General features: G+C 42.7%; 1 protein-coding gene across 4 annotated transcripts; it reads left to right on the plus strand.

Moving 5' to 3' along the window:
- Positions 1-1,623: 1,623 nt before the first annotated feature.
- LOC118717674 (zinc finger protein 501-like) lies at positions 1,624-21,617 on the plus strand. Of its 4 annotated transcripts, none has more exons than XM_036436039.2 (3): positions 1,624-1,714; positions 17,414-17,537; positions 18,826-21,617. In XM_036436039.2, the coding sequence occupies exons 2-3, from the start codon at positions 17,417-17,419 to the stop codon at positions 20,142-20,144; spliced, it is 1,440 nt and encodes a 479-aa protein (XP_036291932.1). In that variant the 5' UTR covers positions 1,624-1,714; positions 17,414-17,416; the 3' UTR covers positions 20,145-21,617. The 4 variants fall into 4 exon arrangements, with proteins under 4 accessions (XP_036291932.1, XP_036291931.1, XP_036291934.1 ...); XM_036436038.2 differs by lacking the exon at positions 1,624-1,714 and adding an exon at positions 13,816-14,110; XM_036436040.2 differs by lacking the exon at positions 1,624-1,714 and adding an exon at positions 18,114-18,173 and having other exon boundaries at positions 17,433-17,537.
- Positions 21,618-22,916: the final 1,299 nt, after the last annotated feature.

The following is a 22,916-nucleotide window of genomic DNA, read 5'->3' on the forward strand; positions in this document are numbered from 1 at the left end:
AGGCATTAGATACAGTGTCCCTGAAGATTGAGTGTGTCTGAAGATTGAGAAGCTGCAATAGGCAGGATTAAGGCCTCTGTGTCTGTGAGACTTTGCTTTGCTTACAGAGTTCAACTCAGCTTCACCCTCCAGCCTCAGGTGTGGTGCCTTCCAGTCCTGCAGCTCCAGCTGCAGAGTCCAGAACAGTAAGTCTCTTGTGGGTGACACACAGTGTGGCTGGGTGAAAGAGGGTGACAGGCTGCCATGCCCCCATTTAGGTTTTGGTTGGTGTGGTTGATCTGAGAGGATTCAGAATCCTGGGCCTGTTTTGTGCCTAAAGGCAACAGAGAAGATGAGGCGAAGTTTTGCAAGAGAAGTTGCAGCTTCATTTTCAGGTAGTTTTGGGGCTGTTTGTTAATACAATAATATCAAGCCCATCATAATGAGTATGCATCCCCCATTCTAAGCTCTAGAAGGCAGCAGAGCCTAACATTCAAAGACAGAACTTATTAGAGACACATGGGATTGATTTCCAGCCCTGACTTGTATTAACTCTATAACCAGGTCATTGATCTTGAGTTTCTGAGCCTGGATTTCCTCTCTATAAAATAGATGGTTAAGCCATCTCAGGTTGCAGACAGGATTAAATGAACTAATTATGCATGTAAAGCATTGAAGCTAGGGCCTGACATAAGTAGTAAACATACAGTAACTCTTTGCCCCATAGCTTCACAATATGTGCTGACTACAAACATTCTACTAGTAAGAATGTATGAAATGTCAACTTGTTGACCTTTGTGTCCTTTCAAATATAGTTTTGAAATGATTACAATAGAATTATGTATATTCTCTTATAACCTGCTTTTTCTCTTAACAATGTGATATTTTTATATAAAAGATTAAAAAATCCGATGCCCAGAGTGGCTCTGTTGATTGACTGTCATCCTATGCATGGAAAGATTGCCAGTTCGATTATTGGTGAGGACACAAGCCAGATTTCCTGTCTTGATGGCCAGGGAGAGGTGGGGGAAGGGTATGGTGTGCAGAAGACAGCTGTTAGGGTTTATCTCTCTACCTCTTATTTCCTCTCTCTCTCTAAAAATCAAATAAAACACAAGAAATATATTCATTTAGATTTGTAGCCTTCAGGGATAATTGAAATAATACTTTTCACATTTGCAAGGATACCTAGATGAATAGAATTTGAAATAATATCTCAAACAAGAAATTGATTGCAGATAACTTCCCAGAAATCTGTGCCCAGATCCCAAAATCTAGTTATTTCCCAATACCACTCGGGTGCTCCAACACCAATATTTGCAATGATCAATGAGCGAGTGTAATCCTAATACCACCACTTGAGCCTGGAAAAGTACATTACCCCAAGGACAATGGGGCTAATGATGGCAGGGTTTAGCCAATGAGAGCCAAAGACCGGTACATTATTGTGGTGCTCATTGATTTGGGTGTGTCTTCTTGTGTCTTTTTGCTGGTGGTCATTTTGAACTCTTTGTTCTGTTAACATAGTCAGTGGCACAAATGCTCAGAGTCCCACATATCCTCACTGTGCAGTGGGGTTTCTGAGGCTTGATTGGCTGCAAAAGGTGGGATTGAGATCTCTGTGCATCCCAGACTCTGGCTTACAGAGTTCAACTCAGCCTCACCCCAGTTACCCTCCTGCCCTGGGTGTGGGTGCCTGACAAGTCCTGCAGCCCAGGTAGCAGCATCCAGAACAGTGAGTCGCTCATGGGTGACACATGTTGTGACAGGGTGAAAGAGGCTGACAGGTTGCAATTCAAATGAGTAGGCTTTTGGTTGGTGTGGATAGCTTGGGAGGATTCAGGGATCCTGGGCTGTTTTGTGCATAAAGGCAACAGAGAAGATAAGGCTAAGTTTTATGAGACAAGTTTTAGTTTCATTCTCAGGAATTGATGGCTGTGAATAAAAAAGGAGCATTGTCTGAGGTAGGGTTCTAAACTTTTCCTAAAAATGTTCAGAAGAAGAATACACCAGAAGAGATATATCTTAAATGGGTATGGGAAAGTGAAGTCCTTTGAAAGATAATGAACTTGGTAAGAGTGGGCACTGAAGTCTTAGACTAGAGTAATGCAGTTTTCTCTAGATCACCTGACCTAGGAGCTGGACAAGGATACTGAGCAGACTGAGCCCATGGAACGTAGCAATGGTTTCCAGGCTCTCAACACAACTTCTCTTTCATAGATTCCTGCAAATTCAGAAGGGCTTAGAGGTACTGGTTTGTGGGGCTGATTCCAGGACCTGACACTCCTATGGCCTCTGAGATAGAGATGTCCTGAGACTGTTTAGCCACTCTTCCAGTTCTTGTACCTGGGGAACCTGAAGAGATACCAAGCCCAGAATCCTAAATCAGGGTTATGGTCATGTGAGTGGTCCTCATTTTGGCTACCATGTATTGGATGTGATAGGTTTTTCCATGCATGGTTTCCAGAATGTGCAAAGGCTTGGAGTGAAGAATGAGCAGAATCAGAAAGTGTCCCTTTTTTCCCCTTACCTAGGAACTACTAATTATGGGACGGGATTCAAGTCTAGAGAGATATTGTACCAACTTTGTTGACTGTTCTGCAGATGGGAGCAATGAGAAATATAGAGCAGTGGAGGCAAGTAATAAGAATCAGGCTATTAGACTCCCTGTAGCTGCATCATGTTGAACAATATGGATGTGAGGGAGGTGGTAGAAAGACTAGTCATGGTGAGTGTGATGGCAACTGACCCATAATGGTGACCGTGGAAATGAAAGAAGCAATTGGATTCTGGATCAGTTTTAGGTTTGGCCACATGGATGTCTAAATTTGAGGTTGAGAGAGTATGGTAAGATAAAGGGATGATGGGAGGTTTTGGATTTAGCAGCTTGAAGAATGGAAGCATCATCAGCTGAGATGGATAAATTTATAGGTAGAGCAATGTTCATTGGGAATATACAGTAATTTTTTTTAGGCTGTTAAGATATAACATATTTCAGAGGGTATTTCATGAGAGTCTGGAATTCTGAAGAGCAATTCAGGATGAAATCTTAAAAAGGTAATGGAGAATATGTGAACTAGTGTGGAGGTATAGATCAACTTTTTCTAAAAAATACTTTCTTACTGATTTTGGATATAGAGAATAAGAAACAAGGAGAGAGACAGAAACTTCGATGAGATCCAGGATCCAAGGATTGCTTGCCCCCTACATAAAATTGAGCAGGAAACTTGGCTTAGTGACATGACCAGAGCTCAATCCAATCAGTGATCTCTCAGCAAATGTGTCCTTGTTCAACCGAGTCACACCAACCTGGGCTTCATATCACTTTACAATGGGGAATCATGTTCAGGGTGATGAAGGTAGTTCAGGCCAGAGAATGTCACCCTGAGAACTGAGTTTCCTGCTGGGCTCCTGTTTGTGGGAGGTAGGTATCAGAACACATCATAGGTCAGAAGTGGTCAACTAGAGGGTGGAAGAGACATTACAATTTGGCAGTGCCCAATAGCCACAAAAATAAGTGGGCTGAAGAATAATTCAAAGAAGATTAGCCTGGGGCTATTGCATATTTACCTTTTCCACAGTCACCAGGATTTTGTTGTGAGCCTTGGGGTGGCCTGGGGTGTTGTAATCAGTCTGACTGATTAGCCTAAGGACATGAGTGCTGATCTGTGAGACTCACTGGGCAGGGAGTAATGCACTATCAGGGTTTGGACTTTGATGACAGTTGAGTGTAGAGATAAACACTGTCACTGGTGAAGGGACATCAAGTGCAGCACCAGTGGAGCTGGACTCTAGATATCTGAGATCTGATGTGATTCTCAATAGGTGAGGTTGGAGGAAAAACAGTTAGCAGTACTCAAGGATGCTTCCATGAATGTGGACTATCACAGTTGTGGTAGTATTTCATTCTGCTAGAAAATGCCTAGAATTTAGTGGACACCCATAGTGAGTAATGAGTAAGTGGCCAAGGAGATGCCTGTGGGGGCTGAGGCTCTGGGAGTGCAGGTGTGAGAGGTGTGGTAGAAAGAGTAATGTGCATTTGTAGATGAAATATGAATTCATGGATATGGGGACCTTACATTGACATAAAAGTGAATGAAGGGGGAATCCATTTCTGGTGATGTCTGGATGACATGATATGGGAATTTTTAGGGTCATTTCTGTAATGAGGAGCTGCTATGCTACAAGCCAGCTCCAACAGCTTAATTGCCATATATCTGCTCACCTGCCTTTTGTTGTTGAGGGCTGATGCAATGATTGTTAGGAATGAGATAGCATATATCAGTGTCACCAACCTTGAAAATCACCACTGTCATGGGGAAGAGAGAAGAGGAAGAGAGAAATACATTATACAGGTAGTGATTTGAAATGTGAAAAAGAAGCTGATTAGGGAACAACCATTCCTTTCCAAGGCACATTTTTTCTTAACTTTGAATTTGAACATATGGAAGGAAGTTGTGTGAGGAAAATGTAGTACAAAGAATTGTGTGCAGCAGGACTACAATGTGATGGCCTCAGCACTTTGGGATTAGGGTTGGAAGGATGAAGTGTGATTCCATGTATTTTGATGCCTTGTAGAGACAATCTGGGGGACTACAAAAATATTGATAGGACCAGTGTTAGAATGCTCACACTCCCTTTAAGGTCAACACCTCTCCCAACCTATGCTCGTGACACCCACTGTATTGACGAGAGGCAGTGTGGCCTACATTTCAGGCTTAGAGCTCAGGTATCATCAATGTGTTCATCTGCCCTTATTGTTGGTGGAAGGCACAGTATTAGTAGGAATATAAAGAAAGAGTGATCTTGATGGGACCTAAGCTGGTATCTTCTCTGATGAGGTAGGAGAGGGTGCAGATGATGGTGAATATGACAAATGTAAAATCCTAGGAGAGGAGCTCACCATGGACTGAACTGTCTCCATTAACAGGATATGATCTTTGAGGACCTGGCCATTGCCTTCTCTCAGGAGGGAGTGGGGGCTTCTTGATGAGGATCAGAGATTTCTGTACTGTTATGTGATGCTAGAAGCTTTTTCACTTCTATCATCTATAGGTAAGTAAGACCTTTACATCTCTCCTACTGTCCTGAAGTGATGTCTTCTCTTCCTTTATTCTGAAGACATAGCTTTCTCTCTCCCACAGCCACAATATGGGTTCTGCTAATTTTCCCCACTATCTTGTCAAATGTCCTGAGGCTGCCAATGTTAAGCTATATGAAGAGCCCTGAGCAATGGACTCCATGAACATCCCTAACACCAATTGCCTCAAAAAGTGCAGGAAATATCTGGAAGTCAGGAGTCTTATAGGGAGACTAATGGTTCCCTCCTTCTCTTTTTCTTCCTGAGTAGGTGACCCATGGTTTTCATTTCTACCCCTTCCTCCAACTAAAGTCTCTTTGTGACTGTCTGTGCTAGGTTATGTTCTTCACTTACATGAACCATGGCTGTTCTTGTAAGACCTCCTTCAATTTTTGTTTATAATCTTCCCTGAATACTATTGAAACCAAAAATGCACTGGGCTAGTGCAGGCTGCTCACTTTTTTTATTTTTCATTAATACTCAGAATATTTAGATTTTACAGATGTGTGCAGGGAGAACCCTGTTTTGTTTTGTTTTTTGTTGTTGTTTGTTTGTTTTTCTTTTATTTTTTGGTCCCCCCCCCTTCCTGAATGAGCATGCAAGATATCCTCAGAGGAATTTTAGTTTTATTCTTAGGAAGCAGCTGTTGGGTGATAGCTGGGTGAAGGTATGACATAAGGGCTATGTATAGATCACACAAGGGACTTGCTCATTTCCAACAGTTTTGACCTGAAAATGCCACTGGCAACACTTTATTTCTACCTTATCTTTCCCGTACTTGAGTACTTGACATTTTGCTGACTTGTCATTTCAACTCTGTCTTCCTGGCTTTACTGCTACCTTCATCCTCCAGGTCTTTTTGCACTGCTCTCTCTGCAGTATTCTCAGACATTGACCTCACGTGTGATATAAGGTGCACTTACATGCTTAAGTACTCCTTGTATATCAGCTACACAATTACTGAATTTTACTTGGAATGAGCTATAACCAATCTCCTATATAGCTTGCCAAAGTCACCAGCAGACAAGCCATGCTGAGCACTGTTACACGAAGATTGAACTGGAGATCTGTTTCTCTTCCATGTGGTGCTTGCCACCTTTGTGTCACATTCTGTTTTGTGATATTCAGAGACCCAGAGCTTCAGCAGCCTCTTATTAATTCTTCCAGAACATCTGATATTTTCAGAAAATTGTATAGAACAAACATTATTTTTAAGACTTTTGCAATGGGACTTCCTCTGTCACCCAGTTAAATCTCAGTTCTCACCATTTCTCTGTTTTCAGGTTGTTGGCATAAAATTAATGAGAAGAAGGTGCCTCCTGAGCAGTGTGCATCTATAGACGAGTTACAAGTCGGGGCTTCTAAAACATCTCCAGCAGCCCAGAAGACCTACCTGTGTAAGTGGTGTTTCTCAGTTTTAAAGCATATTTTGCATCTGACTGAGTCACAAGCAGCATACATTGAGGAAAAAGCCTTCTTCAGTGAAGCAGATATGAAAGACTTACTTTTCAGTGCAAATTGTCACCAGAAGCAAAGAGATGCCAATGGAGAGAAGACCTTGAAAGAAGATATAGACAGGGCTTCTTTTTTGTCCAGGGACAGATTCTATTTAACAAGGGTGCCTTCAACCAGTAAGGAAGTTAGCAAGGACTTGCAAGCCATCTCAGATATTCTCCAACACCAGGCCCTGTTAGCACTGAGGAGCCACAGTGTAGCAGTGAGATTTCCCAGGAATTTCCTGGTGGAAAAAGTCATCACCAATGTGGTGAATGTGAAAAAGCTGCCAACAGCAACCAGAAAGTTGTTCAATATCTGGGTGTCTCCTCTGGAGAAGTAAATAATGAGTATAAAAAATGTGGGAAATGTTTCAGACAAAAGTTTCACCTCATTGAGCACCAGAGAGTTCACATTGGAGAAAAGCCCTATGAGTGTAGTAATTGTGGGAGATCCTTCAGTTGAAGGTTTACGCTCAATGAACACCAGAGAGTTCACACTGGAGAAAAGCCATGTGAGTGTAGTAATTGTGGGAAGTACTTCAGGCATAGTTCTACACTCACTCAACACTAGAGAGTTCACACTGGAGAAAAGCCCTATGAGTTTACTTATTGTGGGAAGTTCTTTTGTCAGAGATCTAAACTCACTACACACCACAGAGTTCACACTGGAGAAAAGCCTTATGAGTGTACTTATTGTGGAAAGTCCTTCCCACAAAGATATAACCTTGCTAGACACTGCAGAATTCACACTGGAGAAAATTCCTATGAGAGTAGTGATTGCTAGAATTCATTCAGGGAAAACTATACTCTTATTGAACTTCAGAGAGTTCACACTGGAGAAAAACCTTACCAGTGTAGTGTAATTAGGAAATCTTTTAGCTGGAAACCTAGCATAGTAAGACAACTGAGACTTCACTCTGGAGAAAATCCTTAAAGGAGCATTGAATATTTTATTTTTCTCACTCAGAATAACAGTAGTGGAAGAGACACTTTGACACCTATTTACCAAAGCATATACTCCTTTTAACGGAACACCCTCTGCTAGACTCTTCATAGGTTTCAGATACAAGTGAGGCTTTAAGGAGCTGCCTATGCAATATGGTTTCATGAGAGGTCTGGCCCTGATGGCTGACAACAGTGTGCTCAATATGACAACAACGATGTTCAGATGATACCAGCACCCAGCGCTTTTCAGTGTTTAGGTGCAGGCACCCCTGGTTACACCTCATGTCTACCTTTTCTTTCTAATACGTTACACTTTGTGACTTGTCATTTCATCTGGGGCTTCCTGGATTTGGGGCTATGTTCACCTTTGTGGTGTTTTTACATCACCTGTTCTGCTCTGCTCTCTCTGCAGTATTCTCTAATACTGACAAAGTATTTTTATGAGATACACTTACAGGCTTAAGTAGTCCTTGAACACCAGCCACTCGTTAATTAAATTTTACTTGGAACAGACATAACCCACCTTCTGCACAGTGTGCCCATGTTACCAGGAGACAAGCCATGTTGTTAGCAGGAGAATGACATGGAGATCCTGCTCATCCATGTAGTGCTTGTCATCTTTGTGTCATATTTCTGGAGAGATCTTCCTTGTTTTTGTGATTTTTAGTAGCTCAGAACTTCACAATAGCATCTTATTAATTCTCTGCAGATCTTTTATTTTTTGACAATTGCATTGAACCTACAAGTTATATACAACACATTTTTGTAATGGGACTTCTCCCTGCCACCAAAATCACCATTGATTTCCTCATCATTTCTCTGTTTTCAGGTTGTTGACATAAAGTAGATGATGAAGAGATCTGTTCTTAGCCTAGTGTGTCTTTTCAAGGAGACTCACATGACAGGGCTTATAAAAGAGATACAACAACCCAGGAGACCCATCTGCAAAAGATGTGTTTCTCAATGTTAAAAGATATTTTGCACCTGACTGACTCACAAGCAGTATACTTTGAGCAGAAGCCCTTCTTTAGTGATGCATGTAGGAGGGACTTCTGTTTCAGTGCAAACCCTCAACACCAACAGAGGGATGCCAGTGGAGAGAAGCTCTGGGAAGGATATATGAACCAGGCCTTTTTTGAGATCTGATACAGCTTATATTTATCTTAGACACCTTCAACCAGTATGGAGGTTGGTAAAGACATGTGAACCATCTGAGATCTCCAGGACCAAGCCACTCTTAACACTAAAGGCCTCCATAGTAGTAATGAGATTTCCCAGGAATGTTTCGATGGGAAAAGTCATGATGAGAGAGGGGTGAATGTGAAAATGCTGCCAGCCTCAACCAGAAAGTTGTTCAAAATCAGGGTGTCTGCTCTGGAGAAGTGTGTTATGAGTTTAACAAATGTGGAGAAATGTTTAATTTCATTCGACAGAAGAGAGTTCACACTGGAGAAAAGCCCTATGAGTTTGCTGTTTGTGGGAAGTTCTTTGCAAATAAGTTTAACCTCCTTCAACATCACAGAGTTCATATCCGAGAAGCCCTATGAGTGTACTGATTGTGGGATGTCCTTTAGATATGTTTAATCTCTTTTAACACCACAGAGTACATACCGAAGGAAAATCAAATGAATGCCATGATTGTGGGAAATCATTCAGGCAAATCTCTTCTCTCACTCATCATCAGAGAATTCACCCTGGAGAAAAGCCATATGACTGCAGTCATTGTGGGAAGGCCTTCAGGAATAAGTCTAACTTCACTCACCACCACAAAGTGCACATGGAGAAAAGCCATATGAATGTAGTGATTGTGGGAAGGCCTTCCGTCAAAGGTCTACTTCACTAAGCACCACAGAATTCACACTGGAGAAAAACCACATAGTTGTATTGATTGTGGTTAGTCCTTCAGTCAAAGGTATACCTTCACTCAACACTAGAGTGTTCACATGGATAAATAACCTTATGAGTAAAGTGAATGTGAGAAATCTTTTATTTGCAAAGGACTCCTAGACCACAAGAGAGTTCGCACTGTATAAAATACATATGTGTGTAGTGATTGTGGGAAGTCCTTCAGCCAAAGGTCTATGCTCATTGAACACCACAGAGGTCACAATTGTGAAGGGCCTCATGAGGGTTGTGAGTGTGGGAAACCTTTGATCCGCAAACCTAGCCTTCTTAGACAATTGAGAGTTCAAATTGGAAAAAGCTTTAAATGCACAGGGAATGTTTTATCTTTCTCATTCATAACAGCACTAAATGTGAGTCTTCCATATTCATTTAACTGGATATAAACCCCTCTTATTGCAACATGCACTATGCTAGATTGCTCACAACTTTCAGGTACAAGTGAGGCTTGAGGAGCTAACCTGCACTGAGATTATGTGTGGCTGAAGCAATTTCACCTCTACCACCTGGCTCACCTGAAGAATGTACGTCACTTACAACCTCTGTGTGCTCAGGGAAAATGTATTCTGTGTTCTCACTTATACTTGAAGATGATGAAAACTGATCTTTCTCAGAAAATGGACCTGATTCCAGGTCCACCCATAACACCCGTCCTCAGCTAAGAAGTGCTACCTCTTTAAGGGACATTGTGGTTTTCACATTTATGCTGTGATGATTGTTTCAGGTTCTAATTTAACAACCTGCAAACAATATGCTGTATTCTGCTCTGGTTTATGGTCTTTTAGTAAAGATGTTTTTGCTATTTTACCTTTAATATTTTTTGCTCTATTCACTTCCTGGGATGATTCTAAAGCACAGTTGTGATCTGTTGGCATGTAAAAATGGACATATATTGGGGGTCCTCAAATTTTCTGTGCTTCAGAAGGGACAGTATGATGGCAGAAAATCACTCTTTGTCCAAAATTGGCTTATTTTACATTGCTGCCCAAGACCTTGAATAAAGACTGCACACTTTGTGGTTCTAATTTTCTGCCTGTTGCCTCAATTACTGGTGATATCAATGGTCACCAGAAGAAGAGGCCTTTGTTGTACTTCTGTGAACAATATGAATAGTCTCTGTTAATAACATGTCTTACGTATCAGTAATGTTGGGGATTTCTCTCCAGGTGCTGCAATGGAGCCATATGACACAAATGTGCAATACTTCACGGGCTGTTGTCATTTGTTGTAAGACTCTGATGATTAAGTGGAACCAAAACTGGGATAGAAACACTGTATTAATAGTGAGTGGGAAAGACTGCAGTGAAGGAGATGAAAAGGGCCTCTCTGCATGTTATTGTTCAAGGCCTGTGGCTTGTGTGATCTTTGTGTATAGGCATTCTCAGGACCTCCATAACTGTTTCCTGTAGCTGAAGTAATTGACATATAAAAAATAAAATGATTTTGTGGATTCCTTTGGGCTCTCTAGGATATTCACCTCAAGGTTACTGTTCAACAGGCAAGAACTCAAAACTAGTGGAAAGATAATTCTATAATCAGTCCCATTCCTGATGATTCCAATGGCAACAGTCTTCACTGCTTGCCAGTATTTGCTGCCACTGTGACAAGGCTGTTCCTCATAATAAATGAAAAAAGAGATGTAGAGTCCATATAGGGTTGACATTAATTTTCTAACAACACGGGGATATCTAGATGTTTAGTTGGAACCACTTTTTAAAGCTCTATTTAGATACTAGAGGCCTGATGCATTTGCTGGGGTTTATTTTCACCCAATCAGTCCACACACGTGAACACCAGAATAGTCCAGGGATCCCCATAGTGAACCAGTAGCTAGGGTTCTCATGAGGGCAGAGCGCACAGTGATGGAGAGAATAGGAGAGGTGTCCCTGCTGTCAATGTTGGGGATTGGAAATGGGGGCCGAGCTGTACAATTACCCACAGAGAATGATGACATCTATGCTCCCTGAGGCTGAATCCAAAAAGGCCTGGAGAAGCTCTGGGCCTGGACGTGCCCCCCTGTGGTCTCTGCACCTTCCAGCCAGGGCTGAGACTGAGCTGTTCCAATTCAGGTAGTTGAGGATTCCAGATTCCTCTTGGGAGTCAAGGATGGGTGCCCCAGTGGCAGCCTGGCATGTGTATGGGCAGGAGAAAAAGCAGGGCCATTGCCAGAGAGAGATGGTGGGAGGGAAGAGGTATATGTGTATTGCTGGGGCCCTCTTTAGTTAAGGTTCAACCTGGTGGCCACTCTGTTCTTTGGGGCCATGCTTGATGGGAAATGGAGCAAGAGCTTCTACAAGTGTTCCCCAGGTGTCATGACCTGGGCATCAGCATGTGCTCCAGGAAAACTGGTGACTCAGGCAGGTGCACCCAATCCACTGTGATAAAGTCCGGCCACTGATCTGCCAGGGGAGGGGAAAGAACTCTCTCTGCAGAGGCTGATTCTCTTTCTGCCCATTAGGAGAGGTTGCTGGCTGCTGAGCTGGAAGGTCCTTTCCTGGGTGGCAAGGGTCTTGAACTTTAACCACTGAAGGGGGTTGCATACATTTTTAGCTCTTGTGAGAGAAAATGCCCTGGTCCTTCCTTCATAGTTAAACATCCACCCTGTTGCACTGAGACGGGGCTTCTGCTTACATGCCCCACTCCCACTCTTTCTTGCCTTTATCTTGGATGTCCCCACTAATGCTGGGGCATAGCCTGTTCTTGTCAGGGGTTGGCAGAGAGGAGCCTGAAGCTACCTGAGAGGAGCCTGGTCAGGGTTCTTCTGTCTCCAGCCAGAGGTCTCTCAAGGATACTCTTCCCATGGCTCAGGTACCTGTCCCACTGTAGTCCCTGGATGCTTTGGGCTCACAAATAAGTTCATTTTTGGAAAGTCCTGTTTCTGGCCAGCACACACACATACCCCTGAGCAACACTGGTATAACATGAGTCTCTGTTTTATTATTTCTTGGTATAATTTTCCACTTCGATTTATTTAAAAACAAAGGCCTCTTTCTCTAGCCAGTCATGGAGGTACCATGGATTCTCAAAAAAAAAATAAAAAAAATAAAAATATGGTGCTGCATTTTTTTTCAGTGGTAAGAATAGTCTTCAACATAAGGCTTTCCAGAAGGCCTGTTGGGTCTCAAGATGATACCACATTGTGGGGATGCATTGTGGCTGATGTCCTCCCTCGTCATGTTTGGCCTTGGCAGAGCAGACCCCTGCTCCCGTAGTGAGATGAAGGACCCAGGACTCTGGGGGACAGTCAGCTACTGTGGTGTGTGTTTGATGGAGCAGAGAGGTTTGGGGCCTTGGATAGTGTGGGAGTGGGGGTTTACTGACAGCACATGGGGCAGGGTTCTAGAGTGAGTGTATTTAGGGAAGCATGTAGGGATGAAAACTTGAATCAGACTTTATGAAAGGTAGCAGTTAAGGGTGGGCACCACCTGTAAGGAGCGAAGGGGTAGGCACTGTGGACCCGGACTGTTACAGACTCCCCACCCCTTATTCTAAGCTGCAGGAGGCAGCAGAGTCTAACATTAGAAGCCAGAACCCCGTTATTAGAGACACACAGTTTGCCTTCTAGCCCTGCCTTTTATTAACTCTACAATCAGGCAATTTACCTTGAGTCTCTGAGCCTGAATTTCTTCTCTATAAAATAGATGGTTAAACTATCTCAGGTTGTGGAGAAGATTAAATGAAATAATAATGCATGTAAAGCACTGAGCACAGGGCCTGGCACATGTGTTAAATGTTCAGTAACAGCTAGCTCCATAACTTTACAATGTGTACTGATGACAAACTAACATTGTACAAAATGTGAACTTGTTGGCCTTAGTATCCTTTCAAATTTTGTTGTAAAATGATAAGAATAGGATTAAGTATATTCTCTCATAGCCTTCTTTTTCTCTTAATAATGTGATGTTTTATGTTAAAAATAAAAATGCTGATAGCTGGAATGGCTCAGTTTGATTACAAGTCAGGTTTCCTGGCTTAATGCCTAGTGATTGGGTGGGTGGTGTGCAGGAGGCAGCTGACCCATATTTCTCTCTCTCCCTCTCATTTTCTCTGTCTCAAAAAGTAAAAGAAAAGAAAATGATATATATATATAGTTTTAAATTTGTAGTCTTCAAGGAATAATTAAAATAATACTTTTCACTCATTGAGGACTCTAAGCTTCACAGAATCTGCAATAATATCTCAAAACAAGAAATCTGTTGCAGACAACACGTCCCAGAAACCTGTGACCATTCCCCAAAACCTAAAGTTGTCATTTCCCGACACCACTCAGGCCCACCAACACCAATACTTTCAATGATCAGTGAGTGAGTGAGTGGCATCCTAATGCCACTTGTGGGGTCCGAAAAACTACATTACCCAAAGGGCAATGCGCCTACTGATGGCTGGGTTTAGCCAATGAAAGTCCAGGACCAGCGCATTATTGGTTTGGGAGTGACTTCCTGTGTCTTTTTCCTGGTGGTCATTTTGAACTCTTTGTTCTGTTTATGGTAGTGAGAGGCTCTGGCGCTCAGAGTACCAATTAGGAATAGGCACCAGAAGCAATGTCCCCGCTGTGCAGTGTTGTGTCTGAGGCTTGATTAACTGCACCAGGCGGAATTAAGGCCTCCGTGCCTCCCAGATTCCGTTTTGCTTACAGACTTCAGCTCAGCCTCACCTATTTAGCCTTCATCCTTGGGTCCAGGCGTCTGTGGCTGCAGCGTCCAGAACCGTGAGTCTCTTGTGGGTGACGTGCAGTGTGACGGGTTGGAAGAGGGTGACAGGCCGCAATGCCACTGTGTAAGGTTTGGGTTGGTGTGGCTGAGCTGGGAGGATTCGGGAATCCTGGGCCTGCTTTGTGTTTAAATGCAACAGAGAAGATGAGGCGACGTTTTGCCAGAGTAGTTTTAACTTCATTTTCAGGAAGCGGGAGCCATCAATGGCTGTGAACCAAGAGGGACTTTGTCTGAGGTAGGATTCTAAAGGTTTCCCAAAACTGCTCAGAGGAAGAACAAACTAAAAGAGAGAGGATACCTGTTGGGGACAGGTAGGAGAAGTCCTTTTATAGATAACAAACTTGGCAAGCGTGTGCACTGAGGCCTGAGGTAATACAGTCATCTCTAGATCACCTGACCCCAAGGCTGGGAAAGGGTATTAGTGGCCAAGCTCATGGATCCTGGCGGTGTTTGCCAAGCTCTCTATAGCCCTTTATCTTTCTATAGATCTCTGCAAATGCACACTCACTTACAGGTACAGGTTTGTGGATGGAGGAAGCCTTTGAATTATGGATTAGTGTCTTAGGTGTGGCCACCTGGATTTCGAATTTTGAGGTTGAGAGATAGCCGTAAGAGTCAGGGATGATGGGAGGTTTGGGATTTAGCAGTTGAGAAATGGAAGCATCATCAACTGAGATAGATAAATTTATAGGTAGGTTAATGTTCTTTGGGGATATAACAACTCTGGAGTGTTTTTTTTTGTGTGTGTGTGTGATTTTGTTCCTTTGTTTTTTGCCTTTAGGGTATAACATACTTCAGGGGGTAGTTCACGAGAGTCTGGAACTCTGAGGAGCAATTCAGAATGAAAAGTTCTTAAAAGATAGTGGACCTGAGTGGAGCTATAGATCACCTTTTTCTAAAAATAAATATATATATATATATATATATATATATATATATATATACTTTCTGAATTTACAGATAGAGAGGAAGGCAGAGAGAGAGAGACAGAGAAACCCAATGAGCAAGATCAAAGGATTGGTTGTCTCCTGCAGGCCCCTTACTGGAAATTAAGCAAGAATCCTGGGAAAGAGACCTGACCAGGGCTCAATCCAGCTAGTGACTTCTCAGTGAATGGGTTGATGCTCAACTGAGCGACACCAACATGGGCTTTAGATCACTTTAAAATGGGGAATCATTCCCTAGCTGGTTTGCTCAATGGTAAGAATGTCAGCCTGTGGACTGAAGGGTCCTGGATATGATTCCAATCAAGGGCACATGCCAAGTTGCAGTCTCAATCACCAGTAGGGGGCGTGCAGGAGACAGCTGATCAGTGATACTTTCTTATCATTGATGTTTCTCTCTTCCTCTCTCTTTCTCTCTTAAATCAATGTAAGTATTTTTTTTTTAATAAATAAATAAAATGGGGAATCATTCGGGATGATAATGGTAGCTCAGGAAGGCAAGAGTCACCCTGAGGACTGGGTTTCCTGTTTGTGGGAGTTGGGTGTCACAGCATATCATAGGGACAGAAGTAGTCAGCTACATGGTGGAGGAGATATTCTCATTTGGCTGTGACTAAAACCCATGAAAGGTGCTTCATTGCCAGATGAATTGGAGGCCAAAAAGTAATTCAGAGATGAACCCGAGGCTGATGTTTATTTACTTCTTAAACATTGACCAGTATTTTATTGTGGCCTTTTGAATGGCCTGAGGTGTTGTGGTCAGCCTGACGGATTAGTCTAGGAACACTGGTGGTCAGCTGTGAGACTCACTGGGCCTGGAGTTACCAGGCTGGAATTTGGGTGACAGTTAAGTGGGAGATAAATGCTGTCACTAGTGAAGAGATAATGAGTGTAGCACCAGTGGAGGTGAGTTCTGGATATCTGAGATCTGAGGTAGTTCTTAAAGGTGAGGTTGAAGGAAAAAACAATCGAGGACAGCATTTTTAACAGTACTCAAGGATACTTCCAGCCAAAACCGGTTTGGCTCAGTAGATAGAGTATCGGCCTGCGGACTGAAAGGTCCCAGGTTCAATTCCAGTAAAGGGCATGTACATTTGTTATGGGCACATCCCCAGAGTGTGGGGAGGGGGGGTGCAGGAGGCAGCTGGTAGATGTTTCTCTGTCATCAATGTTTCTAGCTCTCTATCCCTCTCCCTTCCTCTCTGTAAAAAATCAATAATATATATATATATATATATATATATATATATATATATATATATATATTTTTTTTTTTTTAAGGATACTTACATAAGTGTAGAATATCAAGAGTCAGGGTAGCACTTCATCCTGTTAGAACAGATTTAAAATTCACTGGCACCCATGCTGAGTAATGAGCAAGAAAACAAGGAGATGACTATGGGGGCTGTGGCTGTGGGAATGGAGGTGTGAGAGACGTATGATAGAAAGAGTGATGTGAATTTGAAGATGGAATGTGAATTCATTGATGCAGGGATCTGACATTGACATAAGAGAATGAATTGTGTGTCCATTTTGGTGATGTCTGGATGCCATAACATGGAAAATTTTAAGGTCATTTCTGTAAAGAGGGGATGTTGTGCTACTTGTCAGATTCAGAGCTTAGATGCCATACGTGTGTGCCTATATGCCATTTGTTGTAGAGAGTTGACACAGTGATCAACAAGAATTAGATAGCCTACATCAGTGACACTGGCTTGAAAATCTCCACTGGCATGGAGAAGGGAAGAGGGTAAGACAGTAATATATTACAGAAGTGGTGAGTTAGAATTTTGGAAAAGAAGCTGATTAGAAAACCATCTGTCCTCCTCATGGCATATTTGTGATACTTTTGAATTTGTCCTTCTGGGAATGAAGCCGTGGGAGAGACGTGGGGCACAAATAATTATATGCAGTAGTTACTACAAAGTGATGGCCTTAGCCCCCTGGATTAGGGTGGGAAGGTTGAAATGCGATGCCGTGTTTTTTGGTGCCTTGGAGAGAAAATCTGGGGGACTACAGAAGCATTGCCACCCAAAACCAGTGTAATATCACTCACGTTATCTTTATGGCCAACATCTCTCCCAACTTATGTTTGTGAAACCCACTGTATTGATAAGAGGCAGTGTGGCCTACATGTCAGGCTTAGAGTTCAGGTATCATTAGTGTGTTCATCTGACCTTATTGTTGGTGGAAGGCACAGTATCAGTAGGAATATAAGAAGAGAGTGATTTTGATGGGCCTAAGCCTGATATCTTCTTTGATGGGGGTGTAGAGGGAGCAGACAGATGAGGAGTATGACCAATGTAAAATCCTAGGAGAGATGCTAATCATGGACTGAATTGACCCCATTAATAGGATATGAACTTTGAGGATTTGGCTATTGCCTTCTCTCAGGAGGAATGGAGGCTTCTTGATGAGGATCAGAGACTTCTGTACTGCGAAGAGATGCTGGAAGTTTTTGCACTTCTATCATCAGTAGGTAAGACCTTCACATCTCTCCTAGTGTCCTAAAGAGTTGTCCTCTCTTCCTTTATTCTCCTTGTAGCTTTCTCTCTTCCACAGCCAGACCATGAGTTCTGCTAATTTCCCCCACTGTTTGTCAAATGTGCTCTGGATGCCAACACTGAGCTGTGTGGAGAGCCCTGAGCAATGGACTCTGAACATTCCTAACACAAATTTCTTCAGAAAGTGGAGGAAGAGTCTGGGAGTCAGTAGTCTTAGAGGCAGCTTAAAGGTTTCCACATATTCTTCTCTCTGAGAGGGTGACTGTGTCTAGATCCATGGCTTCCATTTCTACCTCTTTCCTCTAGCTAAAATTTCTTTGTGACTGTGCCTAATTATGTTTTTCACTTACATGAACCATGGCTGTTCTTGTAAGACCCTCTTTCAATTTTTGTTTGTATTATTCCCTTTCCTGAATACTATTGGTAAACTGAATAGCTCTGAGCCAGTGCAGACTGCTCACCTCTGTTGTCTTTCGTTAATACTCAGAGTATTTACCTTTTATGTACTTGTACAGTAGAAGGTACAGGGAGAACCCTGATTTGTTCCACAGAGTAAACTTGCAAGATGTTCTCAGAGGAGCCTGGTTCTGTTGAATGCCAGTTGGGGGAAGGTATGACATAAGGGCTGTGTACAGATGATAATCGGGGACCTGCTCATTTCCAGCAGTCTTTAGGTGAAAGTGCCATTGGCAACACCTCATTTCTACCTTTTTTGTGTGCAGTACTTGACATTTTGCTGACTTGTCATTTCATATATGGCTTGCTGGCTTTCACTAACTGCATCTTTGTGGTATTTTTGCATCATTGATCTTCTGTACTGCTCTTCCTGCAGTATTCTCAGACATTGACCTGCACATGTGTTCTGAGGTGCACATACATTCTTTAGTGGTCCTTGAACACCGGTTACACATTTGCGGAATTTTACATGAAATAAATGAGACATAACCAACCTCCTACACAACTTGCCCATATAACCAGCTGACAAGCCATACTGAGCACTGTTAGCAGAAGAATGAACTGGAGATCCTGCTTCTCTTCCATGTGGTACTTTCCATCCTGGCATCACATTTCACATGAGATCTTCTGTTTTGTGATATTCAGAGGCCCAGAGCTTCACAGCAGCTTCTTATTAATCCTTCCAGTGTGTCTCTTATTTTTAGACAATTGCATGGAATCAACATGTTATGTGTAACACTTTTGGAATGTTACTTCCCCCTGTCACTACAGTTAACATTCAGTTCATCACCATTTCTTTGTTTTCAGGTTGTTGGCATAAAATGGATGAGGAGAAGATGCCCCCTGAACAGAGTGTATCTGTAAGAGAAGAGCCACAGGTCAGGTTTTCTAAGACAGCTCCAGCTGCCCAGAAAACCTGTCTGTGTAAGTGGTGTTTCTCAGTTTTAAAACATATTTTGCACCTGACTGAGTCACAAGCAGCATACTGTGAGCAGAAAGCCTTCTTCAGTGACACATCTGTGAAAGACTTATTTTCCAGTGCAAACTGTCATCAGCAGCAGAGAGATGCCAGTGGAGAGAAGCCGTGGGAAGAAGATATGGACAGGGCCTCATTTGTGTCCAGGTGCAGCTTCTATTTAACATGGGTGCCTTCAGCTAGTACGGAGGTTGGCAAAGACTTGCCAGCCATCTCAGATATTCTCCAACACCAGGCCACTGTTAGCACTGAGGAGCCACACAGTAGCAGTGAGATTTCCCTTGAATTTCTTGGTGGAAAAAATTGTCATCAGTGTGTTGAATGTGAAAAAGCTGCTAACATCTACCAGAAGGTTGTTCAGCATCTGGGTGTCTGCTCTGGAGAAGTGAATTATGAGTGTAACAAATGTGGGCAAGGTTTTAGACAAATGTTTAATCTCATTCAACATAAGGGAGTTCACAATGGACAAAAGCCCTATGAGTGTAGTGAATGTTGGAAGTTCTTCAGAAATAAGTCTAACCTCATTCAGCACCAAAGAGTTCACACTGGAGAAAAGCCATATGAGTGTAGTGACTGTGGAAAGATCTTCAGCCAAAGTTCTACGCTCAGTCAACACAAAAGAGTTCACACTGGAGAAAAGTCTTATGAGTGTACTTACTGTGGAAAGGCCTTCCGTGAAAAGTCTCACCTCATTAAACACTACAAAGTTCACACTGGGGAAAAGCCCTATGAGTGTACTTACTGTGGAAAGGCCTTTCGTGAAAGGTCTCACCTTATTAAACACTGCAGAGTTCACACTGGAGAAAAACCCTATGAGTGTAGTGCCTGTGGAAAGTCCTTCCGTCAAAGATCTACCCTCACTAAACACCACAGAGTTCACACTGGAGAAAAGCCCTATGTGTGTAGTGACTGTGGAAAGTCCTTCCGTCAAAGATCTACCCTCACTAAACACCTCAGAGTTCACACTGGAGAAAAGCCCTATGAGTGTAGTGACTGTAGGAAGTCCTTCAATCAAAGGTCTCACCTCATTAAACACTGCCGAGTTCACACTAGAGAAAAGCCCTATGAGTGTAGTGAATGTGGGAAATCTTTTAGCCACAAACCTAGCATACTTAGACACCTGAGAGCTCATTCTGGAGAAAGTCCTTAAATGTGCAAGGAGTGTTTTATTATTGTCACTCAGAATAGCAGTATTGAAAGAGACTCTTTGACACCCATTTACTAAAATATAAATCTCTTTTAATGGAAAAAATTCTCTGCTAGGTTCCTCATAATTTTTAGGTACAAGTGAGGCTTTAAGGAGCTGCATTGCACTTGCTAACCTGCCCAGGCCTACTACCCAATTGATATCACTGTGAGTACTTGTGGCTGAAGTGATTTCACTTCTACCACCTGGCTCACTTGAGCAGTGTGCATCAGTGAAAACCCCTGTTTGCTCAGGGAAAATCAATTATGTCTTATCACTTCTACTTGATGAAATTATGAAAACTTCTATTTCTTGGCAGGATTTCCATTCCATTCTCTGACTAGGGAATTGACCAGACCCAGAGTTCATCCAGAATACCCATCATCAGGGACATTGTGGTTCTCACTTCATGCTGTGATGAATTGTTTCAGGTTCTAATTCACCAGCTTGCAAACTGCTTGCTGTATACTGGTCTGGTTTATGATCCTTTCACAAAGGTGTATTTTTCTTTTGTAACTTAAATTTTATGGTTCTGTACACTCCCTGGGATGATTTGAAAGCACAATTGTAAACACAGAGCATGTAGAGGTGAACAGATATGGGGATCTCAAATTTTCTGTCCTTTGGAAGGCACAACATGATGGCAAAAAATCACCTAGTCCAATATTGGCTTATTCTGCATTGCTGCCCATGGCCTTGAAAGAAAGACTGCATGACTTTGTGGTTCTAAGTTGCAGTCTGGTACCTCAATTATTCGGGAGGTCAGTGAGAAGGCTGTGCTTCTGTGAACAGTGTGAATCATATTATCTGTGCACAGTATGTATTACATAAGGGGAAGTCATCCACGTACTGCAAAGGAGCCGTGTAGGAAATTTCATAGGCTGGTGTCATTTGTTGTAAGACTGAAATGAAACTAATATTGATAGAGAAACTCTGTTTTCATAGTGATGGGAGAGACTGTACTAAAGTAGATGAAAAATGCCTCTTCTGAATGCAGATCCACAAATGTCCCAGGGCCTGTGGCTTGTGTGATCTTTGTGTAAAGACATTCTCAGGACCTCCATAACTTTCCTGTAGCTGAAGTCATTAACAGAGAAAATGATCCAACGGTTTTGTAGATTCCCCTGGCCTCTGTAGGGTGTTCACCTCAAGGTTTTCTCAACAGGCAAGAACTCAAAGCAAGAAAAAAGATAGTCCTGTAATAAGTCCTGGGATGTATCTTTTGTGACCAGTCAGCATTCCTGTTGATTCTGAAAGCAACAGTCTTCACTGCTTGCCAAGATTTGCTGCCACTGAGGCAAGGCTGTTCCTCCCAGGAAATGAGAACTGACATGCAACAGACTGCACTTTTTTAATGAGTACTATTTGGTGAGCCTTGTCACAGATATAAAGGTGTGAAACATCACATGTGAAATAAACTTATCTGTCACTCTTAAACGGGGTGGGACATATTTTTTTTTTTTTTTACATGAGGTCTGTTTTCTTGACTTTTAAAATATATATTTTTATTGATTTCAGAGAGGGTAAAGGAGAGAGGGATAGAAACATTAATGTTGAGAGAGCTTGCAGCCTGCTATGTGCCATGACCGGGAATCAAGCCATGACCTCGTTCATAGGGTGACACTCTTTATCTACATAGAGAAAACACTTGTGAAACTCCGTGAATCCTATTTTAGCCTCCCTTCATTATCTGCCATCATGGTGGTTCTTGTTTCTATCTATCCTCAGTTACATTAGTTGTTTATTTAACTTAAAATCCCCAAAATGTCTGGTCCTGTCTTGATAGTTCAGAGCATCATCTCAATAATGCCAAAATTGCAGGTTTTCTCTATTCAGGGCACATGCAAAAATCAACCAAATAATGTATAAAATTTAGATTAACAACAAATTGATCTTTCACTCCCCATTTTTCTTTTTCAAAAATCAGTATAGTTGTTTCATTCACCCAGTCAGTCCACACACTTGTGAACACCAGCATAGCCCAAGGACCACATGATGACCAGTAGCCAGGATTCTCAAGGACAGAGCACAAAATGACCAAGAGGACAGGAGGGGAGGTGCCTCTGCTGTCAGTGTAGCAGGTGGGGAGCCAAGGCCAACCTGCAGTGTGCTTCCTGGAACTACACCAAAGCAGCCAGGACAAGCCCCTTGTGGTCTCCGCACCTTCCATCCTGGTGATTGAAGAGCCCAGATTCCTCTTCAGTGGCAGCTGAGCGGGTGGCTGTGGGCAGGAAAAAGCCCAGAGCAGTTACCAGTTATCAATCAGCGAGCGCCAAGTGCCCTGGGGCCAACCCCTTCCTGTCCCTCCCCCTCAAAAGGCATCTCCACTCCATATGCTGCTGTTCTCCCAGACTGTTCTCTCTCCAAATCTCAGTCTGCAAGTCTGCCAGTTTGGGTCCCTCTTTCTTCTCCCCCTTCTCTAATCCTGGTTCCTCTACCTCCTCCATAATGAGTCTCACTCCTTAGTGCGGAATAAACTTCCTCCTTTAACAGGTTGTGGTCTCCGACTCCCGTTTCCTGCCCCTGGAACCTCACAATTCTGAGCTCCTGGAGAAGCAGAGACCTCCCCACTTCTCTCTCTCATTCCTGTGCGCGCACACGTGTGTGTGTGTGTGTGTGTGTGTGTGTGACTGAGTGTATGTGACCGAATATGTGTGTAAACGACTCTGAAAGTGTGTATGTGCCTATGTGTGTCAATGTGTTTGAATGATTGTGTCTGTGTGTGAATGTACGAAT

The sequence above is a fragment of the Pipistrellus kuhlii genome, unplaced genomic scaffold (assembly GCF_014108245.1).
Source record: "Pipistrellus kuhlii isolate mPipKuh1 unplaced genomic scaffold, mPipKuh1.p scaffold_m20_p_13, whole genome shotgun sequence".
NCBI classification, from domain to species: Eukaryota; Metazoa; Chordata; class Mammalia; order Chiroptera; family Vespertilionidae; genus Pipistrellus; species Pipistrellus kuhlii.